The 27,027-nt window shown below is 38.8% G+C and overlaps 2 protein-coding genes across 5 annotated transcripts; both read left to right on the top strand.

Moving 5' to 3' along the window:
• Positions 1-134: 134 nt before the first annotated feature.
• Positions 135-19,469, top strand: ptpdc1a (protein tyrosine phosphatase domain containing 1a). 4 transcript variants are annotated; one of them, XM_088636904.1, is made up of 10 exons: positions 135-359; positions 10,800-10,895; positions 12,704-12,875; positions 13,165-13,245; positions 13,833-13,951; positions 14,638-14,775; positions 15,021-16,291; positions 17,678-17,863; positions 18,144-18,254; positions 18,749-19,468. In XM_088636904.1, exons 2-10 carry the CDS (start codon positions 10,808-10,810, stop codon positions 18,881-18,883), a joined length of 2,301 nt encoding a protein of 766 aa, XP_088493030.1. In that variant the 5' UTR covers positions 135-359; positions 10,800-10,807; the 3' UTR covers positions 18,884-19,468. The 4 variants fall into 4 exon arrangements, with proteins under 4 accessions (XP_088493030.1, XP_088493031.1, XP_088493029.1 ...); XM_088636905.1 differs by lacking the exon at positions 135-359 and adding an exon at positions 6,632-7,752; XM_088636903.1 differs by lacking the exon at positions 135-359 and adding an exon at positions 7,876-8,420.
• Positions 19,470-21,007: 1,538 nt separating this feature from the next.
• LOC148662123 (tripartite motif-containing protein 54-like) lies at positions 21,008-24,586 on the top strand. Its single transcript, XM_088633786.1, has 4 exons — positions 21,008-21,181; positions 22,714-22,872; positions 23,307-23,477; positions 23,957-24,586. Exons 1-4 carry the CDS (start codon positions 21,008-21,010, stop codon positions 24,584-24,586), a joined length of 1,134 nt encoding a protein of 377 aa, XP_088489912.1.
• The last annotated feature ends 2,441 nt before the right edge of the window (positions 24,587-27,027 follow it).

Genomic DNA, 27,027 nt, shown 5'->3' with positions numbered 1-27,027 from the left:
GGCAGCGCAGGCACCTGCCGACACGGGCGCCAGGCGCAAAGACCGAGGGGGGCTCGGCGGGGCCGCGCATTGCGCCGGGGGCGCGCCGCCGGGAAGTGCCCTGGTCACGTGCTAGGGGAGCAGCGAATGGGGAGGCGCAGCTCCCGAGCTGGCAACATGTCACCGCGTGCGGTAACATGACAATCCAGCCGCAACGCACAACACTCAGTTGAAATTGAATCAGTTGGGTGCCCTCAGAGAGGGGTTCACGTTAGAGCCGTGTTCTTGTTTTAATTTTTTTATTATTTTTTTTTAGATTTCGGGTCGCTATGGAACGAAAGAATCCGATCCAGGCTTTTAGAGATTCGAGGAAAGACGAGGTACTGTAAAATTACTTAACTGTCGTCCTGCGAGAGACAAGACAAGAGATGGTTGCAACAATACCTTATGTACAGTGGCTTTACAGCATCATTTGTATACCCCCAAACAGTTTAGAAATGCTCTTTTAGAAAGCGTAAACAGGTTACGAAAAGGTAACGGTCGATAATCTTGTGGACTCAGATTTTGTAAGCGTATACGTTGCACAGCACTGTGTTGTTTTAATTGCATTTACAGTAAAGAAATAGAAATGGTTCAGGATACGGTGTTTATAAATGTAATTTTAACACCCGGCGGACTAGTGTGGATTATTACAGGACTGAGGAACTATCTTCAGAAATAATTATTGCATATTCATTTTTTTGAAAAAAGAGAGTCCTCTGAATTCAAGTTCTGTTACGTTTCAAAAGTAAATAGGAGAACTAATCCTTATTGTGGAATTCCAACATTTTATGCATTCGTGTTGTAAGGTTGGTTGCGTTTTATTCTGGTCACGTTAGATATCAGGTAAATATTCAGATTGTTATGTAAATAATCACATTATAACTCACAAAGTTAAGCTGTGTGCTAACAGGTGTATTTAAACAGCTCTGTGACCTCCACTGTTTTTGAGGGAACTCATTTCAGAACGTTTCTTCACACATCAAAAGCTTATCCGATTTGCTGTTTGAAAGATCTAATGAGAATTCAGAGGACTATATAAATATATAAAAGCTGTGCACTGTAGAAGATAGTTCAGTTGCAGTGCCTGCTAGATGGGTTGAAAGGAATTCTTTGATGTTTTTAATCTAGGATTTCCCTCTTCATTTATATCAACAACACATCCTTCACTCTTTATTAATACAAGACAAGACACTGCGCATCTTTATGAAGCTAAAACCATGTTTGAAACTGAGATCTATAAGATGGTTATTTCCCTTTGAATGTGGCTCATTGAACAATGCAATAGAAATGTGAATGATGCAAACAGAACGCAACACATTTTGTTTTTGCCTAAGACTGAATTAAATCTGCTTAACAGTTTTTTTTTAATTGTATGAATACAAACACAATACATTTGTCAACCTGTCACCTAATTGTTTACATGAGACTGTTTATACAGCTGTACTAGCCCATTGAAAGACTTTGGACCTATGGCATCAGATACCTTACAGTGCTAAATATGACCTACAGCAGTTTGGCTTAGTGGCTGATATTTGCTCTCCTGAAAGCTTTGTATCTACAGTGCTCATTACATTATTGATTACGTCTACATAAAGCAGAATTACTATTCCTTGCTGTCAATATTTATAACTGTGGAAAAATGGGTTTAGAGGGACACTTTCTTAAAGCTATTATTTAAAGTAGTGTATTATTATGATTATTACTACTACCACTTTCACGCTGCTGAAACCAGAATAGCTGACATTGTTCAATATGGTTCAACTCAAGTGATTGTGCTTGTTGTATGCAGGCTTGTGATACCCTGACTCTTAATGTCTTTGTATTGCACTGACACTGTGAGCAACAGCAGATACAGGCACTAATGTCTCTGGGGAGAATCTTATTGTGTGAGACAGTCCAATCTGCAGTTCCTTGTTGTGGAGTACTAGCTGTGACCCCTCAGAGGCTCTAATGGGACACCCCACACAAAACCAGAGTCCTGTAACATCCATAGCCCGGCCAGTCAGACAACACCAGCTCTGTTAAGCTTGCGTCCTCGAGAAAGGCACGGTAAACCACATTCCCTGGACACCCTCACACAGAGCTGGGAACAGGCTGCAATCCCATTAAGCAGAAACGTTACCCTTGTCAACCCAAGTACACTGCTGCCTCCCGTCAGGAGAAGGGTGGCACTGAACTTGAATCTCCTCTTTACAGAATAAGCAGGTGCTCTTTCCGATCCTTGGCATCTGTTTAGTTTCTTCCTGTATTACGGCCAACAACCTATTCTCCAAAGCATGCTTTTGTAGTCTGAGACTCATTAGAACTCCAGCAGCACTGCACAGGATTGTTTTATTCAGTGCCGACACTCACTAATGGGATAACAATAGGATCCCAGGTTCCTAGAGATTTTCTGGTGACAGTCTTGTGTTTGATGGATGTAACACCTCCCTTTCTGAATTGTTTAGACATTAGAAACCAGGTAACCTCATAAATACCAATCCGCAGCTGTGTAAAACACACACAACAAATGCAGCTGGTAAGCAGCACTGTACTTCAAAACCATGCAAATATTTTCCCTAAAAATAAAATTGTACTGTGCTTATTGCCTCTGAAAAGCAATTACTTTTTGGCTATAAGCAGTCATTTCAGAACTTGACTTTTTGTTTCAGCAGTCCAGATTTAAATAGATCTAACCTTGATGTAGTACACACGTGCTCTTTGAGAGGGATCTGTGCATCTGAGTCTAATGAAGCAGAATTCCTTGTAAAATATTGTATCACTTGAATTCATTAACAATCATCCCTTCATTGGCAGTATTGTGCTAGGTGTAACTGGTATAACACATATCTGTAGTAAAAGACAGTTACAGTACCCCCTGTGCTTTTCCATCAGTTTAATTTGCAGTGCTCGCGTAAAGTAACATTAGCAGCCTGTAAAATATCTGTACCAACACGAGATCACACTCAACCTGATCACATCTAATCTGAGAAGGCTCTTAAACCTGAGCTCTCATCGAGACAATCAAACAATAGAATCTGCCTTGTTACTTGTTTATATTTTCAAGTTATAAATAATGAAACATTCTTTTGATCATCTCATTGTCTTATCTCATTAGCCTCTCAGCTTGGAGCTGATTTTTTATTCAATAATTTATTAAGAGACTGTTTCCAATTCATTAAGTATGTCAGTGCCAGTGCAATGAAGACTGGTCCATCGTGTAACATTCATGACTTGGTGGGTTAGCATGTTACTGTGAATAGTAGAGCAGCTTAGACAACAGCTTGGTGCAGTGACAGCTTATTTTTATTTGACAGAGTGAGGAAACATTTTCACCAATAAAATTATTCATATTTCAGTAAAGAAGAGGATCTGTGATTTGTCCCGACGTATTTCCTTTTACTTAAGCAAGACAGAGCTTACTCCACATATACCTTTACTATATTTGTTATTTCAGTAAAAATGAGTCCTCCTTAATGTAAATGTGTCAGTCCAAGGCTTTGAACAGCTTGGCTTCTCTGCTCTGTTACCTCTTCTGGACCTTCCCCGTTGCAGTTCCTATTGATATTTCACAGAGAAATTCAGGCTTTATGGGCTTACGTTTCAAAACTCACAAATCTCCTGGCTTGCCAGTTGCCAATTAACTTGAAGAGTAGGCCTGTATCCTCAGAGAATACAGCATGTGGTACTGCAGTTTTTAAGGCACCAAGGAATAGGCTAATATTCTCTCTGTAGACCATTCTGTGAATATCAGTAGAACACTTGAGTAGATCAGCATCCAGTACTGTACTCTGCCTGGGTATTTGTTTTTTTTAAATCAAGGGCTCTTACTGTCAGGGCACATTGCTGTTATGAACATGTGCAAAAAATAATGTGTTTTTTGGGGGGTTGGTTTGTCCTAGGAGCAACAAAGACTAATTGAATGTTTTTGAGAATACACACGAAAAAAGGTTTGAGGTAGGCAGGTATTGGATTGGCAGTGCAGCTGTAACCAAACGCAATCTCATGCTGACTTCTACGTGAAATATGTAAGTAGAACATTCTGGATGTCTAGGCCTCAAGGTTTCAGATCTCTTCTTTGATGGTTAAACTTTCCTTGTTGTAATGGGATGTAAGGAGACTAATATGTAATTTGTGAAGAACACATCCACATACTGTACTTAGGAATTAAAACCTTTAGCAGCGTGAACAGAAAATGAGTAAAAGCCGTGGGGTTTTATAAACACATATTACCTTGAGCAGTGGGTTTAGAAGAGTGAGGCAGACACAGCCGTCAAGAGCTTGTCTCATATTGGAATTTGTTTTCCATATCATTTCATATTGTAGCTTTCTGACACAAGTACGGCATTTTTTTTTTACTCAACTGCAGCCCATTGTTTTCAGTTCCAAATTAAAAGGTTGCTGCAGACAAAAAGCACGACATCTGCACAAGCAGTTTAACATAAACTTATTTATGTGGCCGATTGCAATATAATCTCCCCCCCAGCTATGATCTGAATGGAAGGTAAATAGGACAGCAAACATGTAATTCCATTTTATAGTCTACATATTTCATTCATGGTGGTGGGCAATGACAGTGACAATCACATATTAAAATTGTATCTCCTTCTCTAATTAATTTGGAAGAGTGGCCTATGCCTTAAACATAAAGTGTAGTGGTATAATTTATGTAGATCATTTGGTTTATTGACACTGGCTTTATTTTTGTAAGGCCTTCAAAGGTTGTAGCTCTACTGTTTCTTGGCAACATCGTGTTATCCGTAATGGAACATCACAGATGAGATATTTAGTGCTTATTACAATTCTGCTAATTGGCAGACAGTGTGTTGACATCATTTCTCAAGTCTGGACAAGCCTAAGTGATAATAGCCAATCCTGAGCATAATTAATTTGCCTTGTTTTCAAGGGTTATCTAGCCATGTAGACGAGAATGTACAATCTCAGCACTGAGCCACTGAGCTGATTTATAATAGTGGAATACTTTCAATTAAACAAACTGGATGACAGACTGACTGCAAATATTCTGTACAAGAAGTAAATTGTTCTCACATCTGTGATTTTAAGTAACAGTTTTTAACATCTTAAGACCCTGCTTGAAGCACATACTGTATTCTTGTACACTGTAACATACAACTTAAAACCTATATACAAGCCTGTAGAACAAAAATACAGAGAAATGCGATCTGCATTTTCTGTTCCTCAAAGATTACTGTGAGTTTTCCTGAGATATCTTATGCAGTAATTTATCATCAAAGTGTACGCAAGTTTAGAAAGGGATCTGATTTCACTTCCATGACTAATGATGGTCGCACTACTGTACCAAATTAATTTATATATTTTGCTTGTCATGTGAATACTGCTGCTGAAGTCAGTAAGGATTTGGCCTTGATTTAATAAAAATCAGACAGCAGTTATAGCAAGGTCTGCTACAGTTCAAGATCGGTTTAAGTCAGTCCAATAATTTTATAAGAACATAAAACCAGTTCCAATTGAGTGGAGCCATTCAGCCCATTCATCCCATTTGGTACTTAAAAGAGCTAATTGATCCTTTCCAGCTGTTTCTTGAAAGAAACCAGGGCATTGTCTTCAAACAGCATAACTGGGTATCTTGTTCCATAGTCTTGCAACCCTGTCGGTAAAGAAATGCCCTCTGTTATGTCAGTTTGCATTTGTATGTATTTAGACTAGAATACATACTGTATGTTAAAGAAATGAATGGTTTGCATCAATTAAACTGGCACGTGTAAATAAACATCTTTGTTAGCAGATGATCCTATCTGCCTAGAATTAAGTTCTTATCACGACACTGAAGCAGACCTCTCTGTACAGGAGAGAGAATCAGCTGTGATGTCATTAGCAGTGTACACCTTCAGTACTGTACACACCAGTTATATTATTCTTGATATTTGACACATTCTTTGAGTCTCAATTAAGGTTTTACACAAGGGTCCCGTGTTCAAAACTCTAAGATACTTAAGTCCCCTCAGGAAGCCATAGGGATTTAAGTGTCCAAATCAGGACTTCCCATTCCAAGTCCTCCTGACCCCAGTGTCTGCTGGGTTTATTCCAGCTCTTGATTACTTCACAAGATTCCAAATTTAAGTAATAATGTCATTAGATATTTGGGCTTTCACCCATAGGCATTTTTAAATGTATCTCTTAGGTATTTACAGTATACTGTATGTATCATGAAAGGTTCAGCATTTTAGGAGCAGGAAACTATTAAAAAGGTCCAAACCTTTTAAATGTATCCCTAAATAAATACAGTATATGTATCACGAAAGGTTCAGCATTTTAGGAGCAGGAAACTATTAAAAAGGTCCAAACTGTGTCCAGTATTTTTAAAATCCGAACAGATTTATAATAAACAGAGATGACCTGCTCTTCCAGGTGCCCGCATATATTCTTCACAAAACCGAAATACAGTACAGTAACTTATTTTACCATTATTTATAGTTCTGTAATCTACCAAATATAACATTGCAGAAACGTTCAATGTAATATCAGATATTATGGTCCAAAATCAAAGAGGGATTCAAATTTCCAAGGATATCAGACACTGCTTAGAAAACAGTTCTGAAAGGACTATTTTGTGTTTCAAACTTAATTTGATTGAAACTCGTAATTCCAAAACAATTTTTGTAAAAAAGGTCATTTTTAAGTTGTAGGCTGCACTTTGACACCTATTCAAAACAGCTAAGGCTGGAGGAGTGACGTCTTACTGTGTCAGCTTCCAAAAACTGCACAGCCTTTCCCCGAGTGGAGCAGTGCGTCATGTGCATTCAACCTTATTTCCTTCTTGAAGGAGATCTGCTGTGGGCTTTAAGCTAACTTGAGCTATTATAAGGAGAAAGAAAAATTAACACCAAGTTAAGCAGCTGTATTCCTCAAGCTCAGTCCTGCCTCACTAACTCTGCATCCAGCCCCACGTCTTGAGCAGTGAAAACACATTATTCTGGGTAAATGCCCTGATGTAATTCTGTGTCTGTCTTGTGTACAGTATACAGTCTATTCACATTTACCCTGCCTTCCTGCTGGATGTTTGATTTGAAGCACGAAAAAAAAAAGAAATGCAGTTTTTTTTAAACTGTCAAGATTAAAGCCATTGGTATTCAGTTTGCTTGTCTGTACTTTGATATACAGTAGTACTCAAAACCCAACTTTTTATAATTTTCATTGCACTTTAAATTACTGATGAAATAGCTGCTAATATTTTTCAACTTTTATTGATCACATGTGAGTCAGTAATAAAGAACATTCTGTACAGATGAAAGTCAAGCCCAAACACCCATTTCCAATAATCTTTCATGAAGTAATAGATCAATACTGCTTTATAAGCAGCTGGCTTTATGTAAAGATTACACTATCATTTGTTCCTCAGTAGCAGCCTAAGACCCATATTTGGTTTTGTATTACAATGGGAAGTTAAACATTTTCTTTTTTTTAGAGTGATTGCTGTTTCCATGGCATTACTGATAATATGGAAACATAACATTTATTTAAGACTCATAGTTTTTAACATTCACGCCCTTTTAAAATGATTGTATAGATGTAATTCCATTTAACTAGTATAGTTACAATAGAGGTAGGCTGCAGATGTTACCTCTTAAAAATTACAGGGACTATTTCAGCTCATATTAGTCTAATGGTGTGGTCTTATGCACTGCCATGTAGATTTTACAACACATAATTGAGCCTTTTAAAATTTAAATTTAAATTTTGATTTTGCTTGGAATAAAATAATAAATGGAGGTAAGTATATTTTCCCTTAATATCAGTATGATAGTGTAGATTTAATATTTACCTATTCACTGCTTTCACAGGATTTATAGAAGTTAAGATTTTTAAATAAGCTTGATTTTAAAACTGCTTTTTGCTAACTTCTTATTGAACCAATTAGATTTTGTAGTTATTTGGGTACTAATTGGATTAGTCACTAATCTAGGAGGAGTCAGAAATAGTAATCTACTTTTTTCCCAGGCCACACGTGTAATGCTTTAAGTGGTATACTTGCTAAGCAGTACAGTCACGTATCCAGACCACTTCCTAGTTTCTTAGACAGGATAACCTTTTGTATTTTGTTTTAATGTGCAAGTAAGAATTCTCATGTCTCACTGTGACCAGAAGATGATCAGCTAAATTAGATGTGAGTTGCTTAAAGAAGTAATAAAACCCATTGATGATGTTTGTTAGAATCTCCAATGCATTTTTACAAGACTTCGTCGGGGATAATTTGGAATAAAAGTGGACTAGCAGGAAAACTAGTGGTTGGACTGTGGACTGGGAATATAGGCTGTGGGGGAAAAAAACAGGCTTCTGAAGAACATTTTCCTCTCTGTGCTTGGATTGTCATCTGCGGTTAACATTGTACTCACTGATGATGCCAATGACTATAAGTCACTCCTTTGTTTGGGTCACAGGTAAAGAACATTTTGTGATTTTAAGACTTCAAAGACAATTTAAAAACAAAATGTTTACTCTGGTAGTTGGGTGCTGGACAAGTATCTTCTGCGTGGTGGTTGCAATTCTCTGACAGATCAAGATTTTAAATTGTATTAAGTATGATGCTTAATAATGACCAGATTTAAGTTTTATTATAATATTTTATGAGTATATTAAGTAATATCGCAATCACATAATGATTCTTTGTGGTGGTCCTTGATGTACAGTACTAGGCTGTTTACTTACTAGAAACGTTACATTCATTTTCAGCATATGAACCAACAATCTACTTGCAATACTAATCCTATAATAATATACTGAGGATCAACATTTTACCTTTAAATCAACTGTAAATTTCAAATTTTATGAGAAAAAATAAAAAGCCATTGCAAGTATGCTTCCTATTATATATAAAGTTTATTTTGTGTCACCGATGGGCTTCAGATGGCTTCATCTGATTCACCTCATCTAAACATTCAAATTTCAAGAACAAAACTAGAAGCTGTTTTTTTTGTGGATGCAGTTTTATTTTTTGTTTGCAAAGAATTTCACATGATGCCTGAAGAATCTGAATTAGCAGATGCAATAGCTAGCTTTTAGTTTAAAAAATATATACCGTTTGGAAATGTTAACTGTTGTGGGCAGCCAGCATAACACATGCTTGATTTAATCCTTCCACACACACACACACACTGGTATTTACTAAATCTTCGACCTACTTTGAATTCTGTTTGACCCATTTTGTTTCTCATAGCCCGCTAGTGACTGGTCTGCCACACTGGAGATTTTCCTTAAAAACCTGTTTCAGTACTGAACTTTAATTAATAATGAATACACTTCTGATGTCCTTACTGAATGTGTTTTTATGTAATACACTCCTTCATTATTGCTGAACATATAGATAGATACTTTATTGATCCCGTGAGGGAAATTGTACCCTAATATCACACCGATAGTGTTTGGAAGTTGTACAGCTTTATGAATGAGCTGATCCCTTAAATATGCAGAGATGGGCAACAAAGATAATTCTCAAATTTGGCTTTTTCCTGCAATTTCTTTAGTTTAAAGCTCAGGTTTTCAGAGCAGAATTGTTTTGAAAATGAGCCTAACAGCAGGACATCATCAATATTTCAATCTACTGTAATTTTCTACCAAGACATTACAAAAATATCTCTCAGGCGTTAACATCATTTTTAGCATATTTAAGGCAACTACAGACAGACATGTATGTAGTTTGAATCCCACATGGAATTACCATATAAACATGTCATAAGAAACAAACTTTGCACAAGGAGTGGAGACTCATCTAATTTGGTCAGGTAGTGTTTTGCGAGTTCGGTTACTAGTAGATAATTTTAGTTTATATTAATTGCACCTTACAATGGAAAATTGCCTGAACATTGTCATATAAGAATATGAGATATATATGAGAGTTTGAGGCATAACATTTTGGACTTACAGTATAAACTCAAATGCGATCTGCTAAACAGCATCTTATCAAGAAGAGCACAATCAAACTGTTTTCCAGGAACTCAGATATTACTCTGAATATCCCTATAGCCTGTTAGGAGTCTGAAGGCACTATATACTGCTTTGCATATTACAAATAACACTAAAATGTGTTAAAAAATAGCTAAGGTGTTTTTATTTTAAAATGGATTTTACAGATATCTGTTTCAAGCATGAGGTATTGCAAAATACCTGAGATAATTGATCAATAAAATAAACCTGACCAAGGGGAACACACAGTATTTGAGTTTGAACAGCAATGGTGATATTTTGTATTTTTTGCTCTTGCATATAATAAGGGAAAGTAAAATCTGTGCACGCTGTGTACACGGTGTGTGTATTTGGTCATTTCTATCCTGCCAGTGCTCCTACTGCAGTGTAACTAACACTCAAAGCGTCAGCAATGCGATATTAAGGACAGCCACACACAGGGTTATTATTAAGCAGGTCTCCGTACAGTTCATTGAGATGCACCATCCTCGGGTTCTGCCGTGACATGTATAAACCAAAGGTGTTGGTTAAGGACTGTTGTTTAAAGAATAAGAGTTTTAATATGCTGTTTAACACAGAGGGATAGGGATACCTGATAAATGATTAATGCTAGTACTGTTTACAGGAGGCACACTACTGTACATTATGAATACTGTGATCTAATTGCAGCAGTATTGGTAAATTTTTTAACGTACAGTGCTAGTCTTAAGCTTATGTGGAGAAGCTCACCGTTTTCCTGTCATATAATCCTTCTTAATGTTGATCGACTGCCATTGATTACAATTGATTTACAAAGGCTATGGCTTTTTACCTGTCTTGTCATTCATCACTCTTCTGATGTTTCCTCACCTTCACAGGAACTGCAATGGCTGCAGGTGTCACCCTGATGAATGACCTGCCCAACTCAATGGCTGAAGTTAAAAGCGCAAATCATTTTCAAGAGATGGAACCAGGTGGGCTTAATGCTTACAAGGTGTAGTAGAGGACTGGAATCTAACAGGTCAAAACACTGAAAAAGAAAGTCACATAAAAATTACATGTCCAGCATAGAACTTCCATTGTTGGCCTAACTGCACCATGTTTAATTCTGCAGGGTTTTTGATTCTGCTGGTTACTTAATGTTTCTTAACCTAAAACATATCAGAAACGTTTGGATTTTAATTTATCTATCAACCGTTATTTCCTTGCCAGCTATTATCATAGAGTGCAAGACTGCACTGTTTTTTTTGTAATTGAATCGTTATTAGAAAAATTAGTAAACAATATGCACTGAGGTGAACATTTAGAAATAGAAATTAGCCTCCGTTGTTTTGGTCTTTCTCATGTGTGCTGATCATATAAGCTTCAGTTATATTACAAGCTTCTTACACACAATGTTTAACTATTACTCTTAGTTTATCTTGAAAAATGCAAGGTAAATTGAATAAGTTCAGACATGAATGAAAGCAAAAGAAGATAAAAATTCAAGGGTGAAGTTAACAATTATTGTTACAGGAGTGAAGATCAATTATTTTCTAACCGTGCCTAAAAAATGCTGATTTTTAAGAGACTAAGCAGAGAGCATTATAGCAGAAACTCCAAGTAAACTGTCAGATTCACCTAGTAGAGACTTTTTATCCAGCTGTGTAAGTGTGCAGAATTTGACTCAAAACTGCCTCTAACTGGTGGCTTAGGAGTTGGTCGTCATGGAAACGTTTCAAGCACTGGTGATGAGCTGATAGATTGTATTGGGCCTTCATAACACTTTTGTACCAACGGGCTATTGTACTTAGATGATTCACTGTGTGCGGAGAGTCATTCTGACTCTCGGTGTCAGTTTGAATACAGACTGTGGAGGAGGAAAGGCGCTGAAATGCAGGGTCCCAGCCGCAAGTCCCTCGCCGTAGAGTTTGTGAACAGTTTCTGGAAGAAGCGGAGGCACTCAGCCTCAGATGTCCTCCTCAGAGCTGTTCAGAGGCGACGGAGCTCGGCTGTTGAAATGCTCTCTTCTTCCTCGCGTCGGGTTATGTTGGCTGTGAGCATGACCGAGGCACAGGCAGACCCGAATGGAAGGAAACGTAAATGCCATGGGATGGGTTTGCTTGTCTTATTTGGAAAAAGGCAGACAACTGTGCTTTGTGTTTTTTCGTGTTGTTTTTTCAATGACTAGCTTTTCTACTGTGTATCGTAAATACACACTGTAAAACTGTAATTCATGGGAAATGAATCCTGAATGTTTTGTTCGCTGTGGAATCACTGAGTGTACATGCAAGGTGCATAATGGAAGTGATGAGTCATCATCGACATATTGATTTTGTTCTTTTAAAGCAAGCGTTTCGGTAGAGTTAATGTGTACCACATTGAGCCTTGTGCTCTTAAATGCTGTGCTTGTAAGCTCAAGTGGAGAGCTGCGTCAGTGTGTGGGCTGCAGAGGAAAGGTAAAGGTTAGTTCCACACTGAAAAGTGGAAAGAAAAAAAGTTTCAGGTGCAGAGTCTTCTTCCACACCTGAAGGGAGCTAAATATTTTTCAGCATGGAATTTACCTCTTTTCATTCATCTGTTTCCAAAAACATTCCTCTATGAGTCTCGGAGGGCACTGCAACTCCTCAGACTGTAATGTGAGCAAAGGAGATCTGAACATATCTAGGCCTACAGCATGCAGAAAAACACAATACAGTAACTGTAAAAGACTAATGCTTCACGTATTTAACCATGTGAAATCAGTACAAAACAAACGTGCGCAGAAAAGAATAACGGATTTACCTTTTTCCTTTTTATTTAGCCAGCACGAGAATCCCAACTGCAAAATATACCAAAGTTGGAGAGACGCTGCGACATGTCATCCCAGGTCACATGCAGTGTTCGATGACCTGTGGGGGCCGTGCCTGCAAGTATGAAAACCCATCACGCTGGAGTGACCAGGAACAAGCAGTCAAAGGCCTGTATTCCTCATGGTAACCAACATTTCTAATTCTCACGCGTTGTCGATACACTACAGCTTTAGAAAGGAGAAGACATCATGACATACCCAAACGTCAATGGGTTATTAAAGTGGAGATTAACTTGGGCACAAGGCATTTGCTGCTGAGAAACATTTCTAGTGCTAGAGGTTTTAATGTTTCCCACCAGGATGGAGTAATGTCATTTTTGTTAGGACGAGGTATCACAATCACTTCCGAGCACAGCTGTTGGTCCACTCTGTGAGTGTGAAAAGTAAATATTGTATTTCCCTCATGGTTTCAGGATAACGGACAACTTGCTGGCAATGGCTAGGCCTTCGACAGAAATCATTGAAAAATACAACATTATTGAACAGTTTCAAAGGTACAGCTTTTGATAATTTTAGCAATATTTTGAAGTGTTCATTTTATTTCCATTTTATTACTTTGTGTGGTCATATTTTCTGCTTTTGTCTATAGCTTGCTATTAAAATATAAAGACAAATAATTAGAGGTATGTGCTTATGAAATTGTCCAGCAGTGATAGATGGAGGAAACAAGTTTTCCTATCCACTGTTAAAAACATTAATTTGGATAAATTGTAAACAAATTAAAGAGTAATTGCACACACTTGTCAACTCATCAAGATGAAGGAGAAATGTTACATAAACGGAAAAGCAGCTCCAAATAAATTCTGCCAACATCGTCAGACCGTCATAGAATATGTCATTTCTATTAAAAATAGATACACTTTACAGTGTGGACTGGCACAGATAAGCGAAGCCTTTAATAAACTAATAAAAGTAAGAAAGTTCTCTGTCAGACTGTGATATACTCTTTAACAGTCTTTCAGAGATATGTGATGTACTGTAGTTGTTACCTGTAACATGGGAAAAGCATGTACTGGCCTTCCAGCAGTGGTGTAAGTCAGTATTGTAATTACTGTCTTGTTGTGGTCCTTTGCTGATTCAGATATGGTGTAAAGACCATAATTAATCTGCAACGCCCTGGAGAACACGCAAGCTGTGGGAATCCAGTAGAGCAAGATAGTGGTTTCACTTACCGGCCAGAGACATTCATGGAAGCTGGAAGTGAGTCACTTTGTCCTCTTGTTTCTAATGTTCACTAGCACACTCACTAATGGATTTCTGCCTATTCACTGAGGATCGAGCCTAATGATCTACTGCTTGCAAGGTATTAATTAAAAGCGCACACTAAGCATATTCAATTAAATTAAAAAAGATGAATATGATCATATCATATATGTATGATATAAAAAGATAAAAGGGTATTGTCCTAAAACAATACCAATGCTCAAATAAAATAAGGCTCAAATGGAGATTTGGAATAGTTTTTGTCCTTTAGATCTACTTAAGTATGTGGTTAAGTATATAACAGCGCTACTAAAATGTATAGTTCTACCAATCAGATCAATTCCAGAATTTAATTACAACCAATTCCCTGAAATTCAGCTGATAGCAGAATCAATAAAGCAGTTGAGGAGCTGGCTGTATCAAAATTGTGGAATGGAGCAGAATGGATGTTCATTAACTCTCATACAGAAGAGAATTAATACATCAATGAGATTACAACTTCAGCTATCCGTGTTCATTTCACGAATGGTATGGGGCCTTTCAGTGAAACAAGTTAATATAATATATAATGCATACCTGCAAAATGCAAAAGTACTGTAATTAAAATTCTCTTTAGTATTGAGAAACTGTTAAAGCAAATAGTATGTATATTTAAATCAACACATGCATTTTCTTTCTTTTAGTTTATTTCTATAATTTTGGATGGAAAGATTATGGTGTGGCTTCTTTTACCACTATTTTGGACATGGTCAAAGTCATGTCTTTCGCAATCCAAGAAGGGAAAATGGCTATTCACTGTCATGCGGGGCTTGGGAGAACAGGTAAGATTTTTAAATAACTATGTCAGATGTATAGATCAAAGAGCCTTTCTTTTAGAAAACCAAGACACTTTATTCCAAGTAATCAAGCTTAGCTGTCTTAAGTGAGGTCCACTTGCATCACCACCATAAGGTAATTAAGAAACAGCCATATACGGTAAACTTTAAAAAGAGCACTGCCTGTTGTCATACTGTCATGCAAAAGCAAATCAGATCTCCTAATCAGATCTGCATTTCTTTTCCTGCAGGTGTTCTGTTAGCCTGTTATTTAGTTTTTACGACAAGAATGAGCGCGGACCAAGCAATTCTGTTTGTGCGGGCTAAAAGACCGAATTCAATTCAGACCCGAGGACAGTTATTGTGTGTCAGGGAGTTTGCCCAGTTCCTGATCCCCTTAAGAAACATTTTTGCCTGTGCAGAGCCAAGAGCAAATCCCGTCACCCTGTCCCAGTACTTGACACGCCAGCGTCACCTGTTACACGGCTACGAGGCGCGCCAGCTCAAAAACGTGCCAAAAATTATTCAGCTGATCTGCAAGCTACTGCTAGACGTGGCTGAAAACCGCCAGGTCATCGAAGAAGAGATTTTAGAGATTCCCGACCTCTCTGCAGAGATCGAGAAAACGGTCTCTCAGCAGGCAATCCAACAGCTCGACAAAGAATTACTTGGGAAAGGCATCACTGTGGCGTCAAAGCGGCTGCCGAAGGGGCCTCCAGAGATGCCCAATGATTCTGTGCTTTGTAGCGAGCACGAATTCGACCCCCTTTGGAAGCACCAGAACGATGAACGCCTCCAGCCACTCTCTTACCTTCGGAAGCGCCTTTGCTACAGTGACTCTGACCTGAGGAGGTTGGGACCCTTCATTAACCAAGGAGGGAGCCCTCTGCACCTGCCTGCCAGCATGACCTTCTTCAGCTCCCTGAGTAAACACTACCTGTCTCAGAACAACCTAGCGCAAGCTTGTGATTCTACCGAGACCCCCTTTGCGCCCTTGCCAAGTTCAGAGAACGGCAGCAGCAAGCTGGATCCTTTATTCTGCTCGTCGAGCGTTTGGGACCAGAAGAAGCTCATCAGCTCCGTTGAACGAAAGAAAGGTTCTCCCCTCTACCAAAGGCGAAGGCAACCCAAAGAAATACAGCGCAGCAGAACCTTCTCGTTGGGGTCCAGTGAAAAGAGCAGGCAACAGGAATCCGGTCGGTCACTGGCTGATAGAAACCCATTGGCTTCTGTCCACAGTGTGGAGTTCGATGCAGAAACCCAGCAGAAAGACGGCAGCGCAGATGGTAAAAATGCCTGTCTCTTCCAGATAAAAGACAGGTCCAAGGCATCAACAGCAGTCTTGGACGCAGTGTTTCAGTGTTGGGATGAAGACACAGACAGGTCAGAAGAGATACCGTGCATTACACTGCAGTCTGAGCTGACTCTTGAATCCAGGAGAGTGCTGGTAGCTCGAGCGCTTGCAACTGAGATGGACATGGATGGGGAGGAAGACTATAAAGATAAAGTTCTGAACTGGCAGGTACACCAGTTTGTGCTTCTTGAATAATGTAAATGATGCCGTCCTTTCCTCATATGTAATATAACGTTTGCCCCCAAGATTTGAAATTTGCCACTTTGACATACAATATTGTCAAATTGTTTTGAGTAGTTTTAACACTCCCTGGTGCTATTGTGTGGTTTCACAATACTAGTTCAGGCAGCCCGTACTACTCTATCAGACCAAAACAGAGGTCAAGGACATTCGAGTATTTCTCAAAACCTGCTGGAAAATGTGATAAATAATGATAAATCCCCAATTAAAGCCCCATCGGGAGTAGCTGCAGAGCGAGAGTGTCAATAACTTGTTCTAGAAGTACGTAGCCCGGGAGTACGCTCCAGTTTCCCCAACCAATTGCCTCTTGATCCCGCTGCTGCTCAGGAGACGCTGCCCCCCAGGTGTAGCAGAGCCTGTGGGGTTTAGAACTGGAGCTGAAACTGTTCCCGCCAGGCTCCCTTAGTGATCTGAAACGTGCTGTTGGCAGCAGTATCCTTTAGGAACGTCTGGAGTCAAAGTCCCTACAGCTTTGCGACTTGTATATGCAGGACAGATATGATGCGTTAACTTGCTCATTTTCTGTGTTCAAGGATTATGTGTGAGCCAGTAAATTTGAACTCTGGCCTCAGTTTGGCATAGGACATTAAGGTATTGTGCTATTTTGTATGACTACAACATTTTGTATTACCTATATGACTCCAAGAGAATTGGGTTCAGATCCCAGAATCTGGAAAGTTGGAGATGGATGCCGTGATCACTTAGTTTGATAATGCAACCGAACCAGAAAAGCCAATGGAAGGGTTCTTTTCCTTTTGGGAAGGGTGAAGGCGCACTGGAATGGGTCGAATTGTTTGTAAAGCATTAAGATTCCAGCTCCATCTCACAAGCCTTTGCTGTCCTGACTCTTTTTATCCTCAATAAGTCTCCTCATGCAGCCTCTGGCAGACTTTGTTCAGAGCAACAGGGGTTAGAGTGTTCGATCCATTACTTTGGGATGAGGATCTGCTCTAGGGGCTGGGTAATATTGATGATTAGGAATTGCAAGAGCATGTTGTCCTATTTAGGGCAGTTTGATGGAAACAGCAATCCATTTTGCATACATTTAATATTCCAGTTGCTGTAAACCTGCATTTCTAAAACCTGCCTTACAGCTCTACAGGACTTGTGAATGTGAATGAATGTGAATCCCAGAAGAATAATCCGTAATCCACAATGACTGAAGCAATACATTGTTGTCAATAATAATACTTTTTTAAAGTCTGGCTCAGAAGAGTATACAGTAGTTGCTCTATTTTGCACAACTAAAGTACTGAATAAGGGATTGTATTCTGCAAGACAGTGGTGTGATGTAGGATTGTCTTTGCTTTGCAGAAGGAGCTCAATTCCAAGGAGGGTGCTTGGGAGAGGATATGCACTGAGAGAGACCCCTTTGTACTCTCTGGTCTGATGTGGTCTTGGCTCGAGCAGCTGAAGGAGCCTGTTATAACCAAAGAAGATGTGCAAGCACTGAAAAATAAAAGTATAGATCCCCATAGTGCTCTGTACTCACTGGACAAGGTCAGAGACATCCACGTTTTTGTCACAGATTGCAAGCTCATGTACATAGTTCATACATTGCCAAATCGTTTTGTATGTATTTAATTGTGATTAGGAACTGACTGGGTGGAAGTGTAAATCCTTGAACTGGAAAGCACGACAAAGACCTAAAGCTATAGAACCGCAGTTTAAATAAGCAAAATACCAAATTGTTCTGTATTTTGACAGAGCTGGATTTTTGCGCCATTTATTTAACTTCCTTTCCTGACGAATGTACTCTTCTTTTTTTTTTCTTGCTTAGGGGCCTCATCAGACCTTGATTTGTATTCTAGACTGTTTAGCACATGTACAGACAATACCAGAGGAAGTGGAACAGGCTTTTCTTCAGCGTACCATAAGAGCTTTTACCAGGGTAGGTTAAGGCAAGGTGGTGATGTGCTTGGTAATTCCCCCTTTTTATTCACTGAAATATAATTTAAAAAGCTCCAAATTTTACAAATATTTTAAATTTATGTGAACTTAGTAAAGAGTTATAGTAGATATACCAAGACAGGCATATTATATTAAAGTCAAATGTTAAAATATTTAAAGTAGCACTTGCATTTTATTTAATTAACCATTCACTGATAATATATACCCGATGTGACATAAAAGAAAAGTAGTTTTTTATGCAATGAAACGGGATGAACTACAGTTGGGTGTAAGGGACACACATTGCCCAATCCTAATGAAGTTTCAGTACAGCACACTATTTATGTGCCCAAGGCTTTCAGAACCATTTAATTGTTTGCGTTCATCTCCCTTGCGGTCTTTATGTCAAACAGGGGTGTTCTACAGGTGCTCAGCAGGTAATCGCTATACTATAAATTTACTATAGAGCATGACAGGTTCTTTTGTTCTCTGCAGATTGGATTGGATTCTGATGACGGGCCTGTGATTTATAATACCATGAGAAGAATCTTAACACCGGTTTTGCACGAGATGAGAATACAAGCAATGGAAGAGGCAGAGAATGCCTGTTACTGTGTTCATGTTCCTTAAACTTGCACTGGTGGCGATCAGCATGCTGGGCTCCCCCTGGAGGGAGTGCAGAACAGTGCCGAAAGGGGCACGACCTTAAAAAGTGAATAATCCCAGATGCTGAAAATGAGTCCACTGCAGAAACGTTGTCTGCTGCTATTTATCTTTTTGTTGTTGTAGTTTTTAAATGTGGTTCAAAAAGACGCAATGTTTTTCAGCATCAAGATGTGATTGTGTTTGCAACTATTTATTTTGTTTCGTATTCAACTCCCCATACTGCCATAATATTTAAGTGCCACAATGCTATGTTGAGAGGTTATTTTGAATGCACTGTATGTGAATAGTGTGTAAATGTGTCTTTTATCAATTCTGTGAACTTATATTTACAGTATCCAAGTGTACCATCAATGTCGACTGTTCGGTTTCTGCAATTTCTGATTGTTAGAAATTCTGGGGTGTCAAACTTTAGTAAAATTCTGTATTACAGTGCTTGTTACATTTAGAATTACTTTTGTTAAAAATGAATAAACCATTTGCTACAGCATCACAGACAAAGTAGATAATGGTTGTTTTAATAAACTAATTTAAAAAGTAGAAAGTTGTAAAAAAATTTTTTTTTCCAGTCGTACCTTGGGGTATGTTGGCGAGACACAGTAACAGATAGTAACAGATTTTTATTTTAAACTTAAAAGTGATGCAGTATAAGGATCTGCCCTGCAGATTGTGAGAAATTCAGGATTTTTTTAATTGAAAACAGGGCCATTGCACTGCTAGAACAGACAGCAATAGACCATTGGAACTCTGACACTTTCAGAAGTTAAACAGAAAATAGCTGGGTGTGGCCATTTCTAAAGATCAGTTTCCAATGTGAGAGTCTGAAGACCTGTTGTGACACATATGACTTGCAGAAGAAAAATGAACACTGCTAAAAATAATTGAAAGTCAAATGCTCTCAGTATTGAACTGGTAGTTATGGACACAATTAACTGATTTCCACACGCCTATTTTGTATATACATCTTATCACTCTGATTCTTCACTTAATTAACGGGTTGATGGGTGATCTGCTATCTCATGGCGACACTAGATAAAAGGTAGAAGGTTAATCCTTCTGTCTTCAGCCCTTAGCTGTAGTGAATCTTTACAGTTTATTTATGTAAAATGAGCTTTAGATTCTACTGCAAAATGATCAAAAGTCTCTGAGTCCTGCCGTTTAAATGGAAACTTAAATAACAAGCCAGGGTTAAACGCACACTGAAAAGTAGAAGTTGCTACTTGTTTAACCACCTTCATCTTCAGGTGTAGAACAAGACACAACAGCTCAGCATTTTTTTCAGATCGGAATTAACCCTTTGCATGTTCCTTTGTAGCCCACATACTGTACTGCCGCAGGTCTTTCCTCCCATTAACTCCCACTCTTTCATCCCATGGCATTTACGTTTCCTTCCATTCGGGTCTGCCTGTGCCTCGGTCATGCTCACAGCCAACATTACCCGACGCGGGGAAGAAGAGAGCATTTCGACAGCCGAGCTGCGTCGCCTCTGAACAACTCTGAAGAGGGCATCTGAGGCTGAGTGCCTCCGCTTCTTCCAGAAACTGTTCGCAAACTCTACGGCAAGGGACCTGCGGCTGGGACCCTGCATTTCAGCGCCTTTCCTCCCAGACGCTTGATCATGAAATAAGATGAAAAATGAAAGGTTCAACTAGGTAGTTCTCTTGCGTTTCATCAACAGCCCTGCTTCAGTGCATGGATGTCTTCAAACTGTTTTGTGCATTGAACTGCCTTGTTCCTGGGTCTTTAACAGACCATGTGGTCTGTTAAACCTTGGCATCATAACAACTTGACAACTTTTTTTTTATCCTGGCACATGGTTTCACCACTCACGTATTCCCCTCCCTTAAGACGTTAACTATACCACCAGGGACAGTAATTAGCTGCAAGAGTTGTTTTTCTAAAAAGGGTGTCAACAAACAGTAGTTGCTAGGGAACCACCAAAAAAAAATCATCATACAGCCACCATGTGTATTCCAACACAACAAAGAAGTTCTGGAACACTTTGGGATGTTCTAGAACTACTGAGCAGCTCCTTCAACATCTCCTTCTGGTGTTTCAGGACATCAGCTGTTGAGAGCAACTACAGTAGCCATGGAAGGTCTCTACAAGGAGCTTTCCTGCCCTGTGTGCCTGGAGCTGTTCACCCCTCCAGTGCTGGAGTTGCCTTGTTCTCACAACTACTGCAAACAGTGCATCACAAAGACTCTCATCTCTCAGAACTGCACACACGTCAACGGTCAGTTCTTCTGCCCGATGTGTCGTAAGGTGAGAGGTCTCTTTAAATGTCTTTTGAATGTAGATGAGTGTCACTATGATCACCTGTTGTTTCAACTGTAATTGGGCACATTGTGGTGTGAAGAAGCACAGAGCCCAGTAAACTGTGGTTCACACCTACTTGAGAACTTACTCATTTACTCACACCAACAGTACTTGAAAACTTGTTAGTAATTAGTGTTATTACTAACAATGTGTTGCTTACTAATATGTTATTACCACTACCTATTAGTTATTGGTGTAACTAAGTACACCAGTTAATTACTAAGTTGACATAAATTATTTTCAATAATGGATCCAGTATTGGGCACAATAATACAAAACAAATGCTGATGCTTTGGAAAAAGTTCAAAGAGGAGTAACCAAAGGAGTTTCAAAGAGCATGTAGGTCTACACAGGTAAATATCAAAATTTTTTATCTGAATCAGAATTTTGGTAGTGATGCTACAGACGGTTAAACTGGAACCTTTATTGTGCACCTCGGGAACTAAAACACTGTTGATGTTTGAAATGTCAAAATATATTTATCACACTCCTACAGAGAGCCAGCAGATGTTGTCTGTCTCCATTACCATCACTCATTGGTTTTCGGTAACCACTCTCTCTGGAGAGGCACAGGGTACAAGGCAGTACTACACCAGTCTGTCACCACTGGCTCTCCAGTCTATGGCTGGGTGCAGACACACACACAGATGCATTCTGGGGTTTATAAAGTAATTAAGTATTAACTATTATATACTCAGAAATGGATGTGTAGTTCTCAATCCAAAACTCTTCTAGTAGCAAATGCATAATAATCTCACCTATTTTAATCCCAAAACCATCTGTTCCGCGGGGATACACACTTTTGTTTTCTCCAACTGGTACCTGGATGATAGTGCTACGTACAGATGGAGATGTATTTACTTTCATCCTGTGTCTGGCAGTCATGCAGAAAAAAAAGAAACGTCTTCAGAATCATTGTACCCTTAAAATCAGAAATGTTTACATTTTTGAAACTAGAAACTTTCACGTACACCACAAATTCTGACATGTGTTTTCTTCACTTGAGCAAGCCTATTTCTTTCTCAGGGCCTCAACACATATGGTACAGTATGGATGGCGAGTCTCAAATTCAAGGAGGTCTGAGGCTGAAACGTTTCTTTACCATGTCATCATAATTGTGTGGACCTGCTACGTTTTGCTCAAATGGATACATGCTTTTGTTGGCATACAAAGCCTTAGTTTGTTTCAGCCCCCTTAAAGTATTTCAGTAAAACCAATCCCCCATCTGCTGTCTGCTTTAAGTAACAAAGAATAAATTAGTTCTGTCATCACAAAATTCCCTTAATATGCAAAAAAGTAATCTATACTTAAATGCTGAAACTGGAGCGCTGCACACAAATGATGACTGCTCACTGGTGATTGTTATGACAATGGACCATTGCAGCTTGCTCTCAGGAAGTAAAGGTAATAAACTGAATTAGTATTCAGTTCAATTGTGAACCTAGATTATAACATACTGTACAACCTGCATTTTTTAGGTCACCTGCTTAAGGGGGAGAGGAATCGATGGGCTGAAAAGGAATGTCTTTGCGGAAAATGTCCTGGAGAAAATCAAGGAACATGGGATACGCCAGGAGAAAAGGGAGACCAGGCTAAAGTCACAAATCTGCAGCATCCATGAAGAGAGTATCAACCTGGTGTGTTTTAAGTTTACACCGATTTTCATTATCAGCTATATATCCTTGTTTGTCATTAATTTCTTTTTGCGGTTGAGGAAAGTGACCTTACTTCCCAATTATGCAGAATGTATATTTTCTGCCAGAGTTTCTTGCTGAAGTACAGAAATAGCATCATCATGGTTGGAGCAAATAAAAAGCAATTGTGAATATTCCCCTTTAGAGTGATGACAAGATGAATACAATTGTAATTGAATTTCATACACTATGGGACATCTGCCTTCCATCTGATACCAGAATTTGTTAAAACTGTCAACCCACAGAGAAATTATTTCAGACCAAGAAATACCTGGTACTTCAAAAGATAAATAAGCAAGCATTTATACAAATGGATACTATTTAAAACTTGGTTGTTTGTATGAAAGAGAGCATAAACGTTTTGCCCTGTTTCGCAGATGTGCCTGACAGATGAAAAACCAATATGCAGCATCTGCAAACTGTTTGGGGACCACCACACACATGATGTTACCCGATTGGCTGAGTTTTATCAGGAGAAAAAAAATAGTTTTTCCAAACAGATGGACAGATTGCTTTTCAAACAAGAAACAACAACAGAAGCCATTCAGGTACAAAAAGAATTTAGAATTCTAAAATAAGTAAAATGATGCACTTCTTGCAGTAAAGGAGTCTTTAAGAATGCTGATAACACACACACATGCTGTCCCCATCAGTCATGCATATAACACATTCTGAGTCTCTCTGGAGAAGATTAAACTATCTGTAGAAATAAGACCTACCGTGACAATTCTGATGTATCTGGATTTTTTAAAGCATTTAGGACTTTTTTCAATAATTCAGAACATTACACAAAGCCAAGAACTCACAAAGCAAATCGGTATGTCCATGAATTGTTACCAACAGTATGCGTATCTCTGGGTTTGTTATAGTTTACAGAAAAAGAGACTTCAACCACAACTGTTCAGGACTTGAGGCACATTTTCATTACTACTAAAACAGGTTTCTAAAACCTTGGAATTTCTGGTGACGTACGTGTTATGCAAAAGTTTTCTTCGTATTCAATAATATCGTTTTTTTTTCTTCTCAGGAACTACAAAACATACAGGATGATCTCATTTTAAGCTCCAAGGACATTAAGACATTAATAAGCACACTAGGGGAGAGCTTAGTGTGGGAGATCCAATACAAAATATGTACCTTAAATATGATGGTAGACTCTGAGTGTTCAGTGAAGTGTAACAGGCTACAAAAAACTCTCCACGAGATACAGCAGCCTCATCGGTTGTACACAAAAATGAAGAATCTTCTAGACAGCCAAGACAACCCTATTGAATTTCTGAAAGAGCAAAAAATTCTCAAAGATGAGGCAGAGCGGCTTTTGAGAGATGATAGGCTTCCACAGAGCCAAAAGAAGGAGGGCATTTCTGTTGGGAAGTATGTAGAGGAGCTGATGAAAGGCCTAGAGATAAAGGCGATTGCTGTATCAAATAGGGATAGCATTCTAAGGAAGATTGCTGAGGAATACAACGCATGGAGATCAGGCTGTTCCAACGTCGACCCTACCTCCTATGATGGCTTAGATCAGCTGATCAACAACACCGTGTCACTTTCATTAATGGGCCCGGACGAGACCAGCAGCAGTCTGGACTGGGAAATAAGCAGTTCCTCTGAGGAGAGTGATGTCGCCGAAGAGGCCAACGAGGCCGATAAGGACTAGGTAATGCAGGCTTACAGGCAATAAATTATACCTGAAGACCATTGAGAAGCAAAATTAACATTTAGTTGGCATGCGGCCTTATTGTTTTTCTCAGGTGTCAATGTCAATTCACTTACAGCCTAGCTCGCATTACCAATGGCTATTGTAACCATTTTATAAACTTAAAATTAAAGATAATTTTTCTCAGCAAAACTGTGGATTTCAGTCTTGGATTATATACATTAACATAGGAACGAGTACATTAAAAAACATACTCTTTTACACAATGTCCCTTTACTGAACATATGGTTTGTAACCTTTATCTACCTCTTACTTACCCATGTCATGTCTAATCATTCAGACATGAGTATGCTGTAGCTCTTTAAGGATGTTTTTCCTTGCCAACATTATTGGCTGATGCCAAAGTCCATTGCTCCAGTAATCAGAAACACCCTTTTATAAGTCTGTGTGTACGCTTATAAAATGTACACACATCTACATGCTCTAGCAGTTATTTTCATTAAAACAAAAATCACGGGCAACATGCCTTGAAAGAATGAATGAATTGCTTTACTAAGAAAAGCCTGTTTAATAGGAATTACAGCACCATCTGGTGTATACATGCGCAACCCCATGTTTAGATCTCATTCAGAAACTGTTTGATTCATTAAATCTTTTCAAGCTGGGAGTACACCCTAATCAAAGTCTTCTATACAGGACAGTGCTGGAAACTATTACTTTTAAAAAGTAATGTACTACAGTTATGTTAGTGATCATTTTTTTTAATTAGATGTGTTATTTTACATACGATCTATACACACAATGCAGATTTTAAAAATGATCAATTTAAAAATTTCCCTTAACTTCTCAATTTAAAAAAAAAAATGTAATCCTTTATACAAGTAACTTGTACCTACTTTTGAAAATAAATCTTCCCTAAACTCTATATTCAAAGTCTCGGAAAGAGGTCACAAAAAAGTTCAATCAAACATCAGACAACACCAGAACACAACCTCATAAAAAGCATTAGCATTTTGAGCTGCACATTTTATCTTACCCCAATTAATCATTGTGTGAGTTATTTGTTCATGCACAGTGAAGCGCTTTAATCATAGTACAGTGATAGTTTAATCACAATCCAGTGGAGGATAAAGTGGATCTACCCGTGTACATGTAGGTGCTTAGGCACCCCTTGGAATAAAAGGAGCTAGATCAATTACATTTTAAAGCGAATTATCATTAATACTAAAATGCATTGAAAATGTATCACGCTGTTAATTTAACACACTCATTTATTGTGGTATTAATACCTCACATAATATATATAACACAGGGCACCTCTATCGGACCCACATGTAATATTTGATGAGAATGGTATATCACACCTGTACTAACAGTGCAGATAAGTGTTGTGAGTAATATGCGTGTCACAAGTGCTCATTTTATTCTGACTGGGCGCAGTATATCTTAACATAAAATATTACTCATTGAAATCTCTCCACACCCACCAAGTTCAAAAGGAAGTGTGGTTTTACAATTGGACAAAAAAAGTGCTTCAAGCCAACGATATCCGGCAGTGCAACTCAGTCATTGATACATGCTTCAGTCATAGCATTTCCTCCTTTCCTCTGCTTGGAGCAAACATCCTATTACCAACTTGTCCTATTATACTGTACATGCTAGAAGCAATCGGAAAACAACTGGAATGCAGAACAGCATGGTGAGTAGATTGCATTATAGTTCTCCTTACACATATCTGTACCTTGCATAATAATCTATATTTCTTCTGTGTTTTTTCTAATAAAAACGACTAGCATTAATCCACACATTACACCACTGCCATGACAAGTTAATTTAACCTGATAGTAAAGCCTTCCACCTGAAAACTGTCATTTCTGAACAATTCCCACTTGTATCCGCCTAATTTTCCACCTGCAGCTCTACAGGACAGTACTTCCGTGTATTAAGGAGTTGTCGATGGAGAAAGTAGTGCATTTAGAACTTAAATAAGTTATCGTGGGAGAAAATAAGCATGCTTTCCTGCTGCTAATTCCTGTCCTAGGGAAATTTGTAGCACCTCCAGGTGGACAGCAAACGTCCACTCGCACTGCCTGCTGTGACACATGCCCATTCTCAAGAGATCCAGGGGAGAAAACTGAGCATATGTGGCTTCTGAAAAGTCACCTACACCTCTGAGGTATTATGATAAAACATACTGTATTAAAGCTGCCTACAATGCAACTTGACCATCCATCAATTCAGCTTCAATAACCGTTTAGTCCCGTATACTACAGGGTGGCAGGGAGCAGGCAGACAATGGACACATGGTGCTATTCACCTCGGATGCGAAGCTAGTCCACCAAAGGGCACACGATGACACAAGGAACGCGTTAACACGTGTTAACCCCGGCCCCGCCGTGCTGCCCCGATAATAACCAGCTCAAGCCAAATACAGTTTGATC

This window comes from Lepisosteus platostomus, chromosome 6, assembly GCF_059453375.1.
Source record: "Lepisosteus platostomus isolate fLepPlt1 chromosome 6, fLepPlt1.hap1, whole genome shotgun sequence".
Taxonomy (NCBI): Eukaryota; Metazoa; Chordata; class Actinopteri; order Semionotiformes; family Lepisosteidae; genus Lepisosteus; species Lepisosteus platostomus.
Note: the sequence above shows the minus strand (reverse complement) of the source record. Positions and strands in the feature narration are given on the sequence as shown.

Excerpts from the sequence above, each read along its gene's own strand:
- ptpdc1a (XM_088636906.1), top strand. The coding sequence starts at position 11,795 with ATGCAGGGTCCCAGCCGCAAGTCCCTCGCCGTAGAGTTTGTGAACAGT. Across the intron at positions 12,876-13,164 it reads AAAGGCCTGTATTCCTCATG|GATAACGGACAACTTGCTGG; the intron begins GTAACCAACATT and ends TCATGGTTTCAG. Across the intron at positions 13,246-13,832 it reads ATTATTGAACAGTTTCAAAG|ATATGGTGTAAAGACCATAA; the intron begins GTACAGCTTTTG and ends TTGCTGATTCAG.
- LOC148662123 (XM_088633786.1), top strand. The coding sequence starts at position 21,008 with ATGGAAGGTCTCTACAAGGAGCTTTCCTGCCCTGTGTGCCTGGAGCTG. Across the intron at positions 21,182-22,713 it reads TCTGCCCGATGTGTCGTAAG|GTCACCTGCTTAAGGGGGAG; the intron begins GTGAGAGGTCTC and ends TGCATTTTTTAG. Across the intron at positions 23,478-23,956 it reads CAACAACAGAAGCCATTCAG|GAACTACAAAACATACAGGA; the intron begins GTACAAAAAGAA and ends TTTTCTTCTCAG.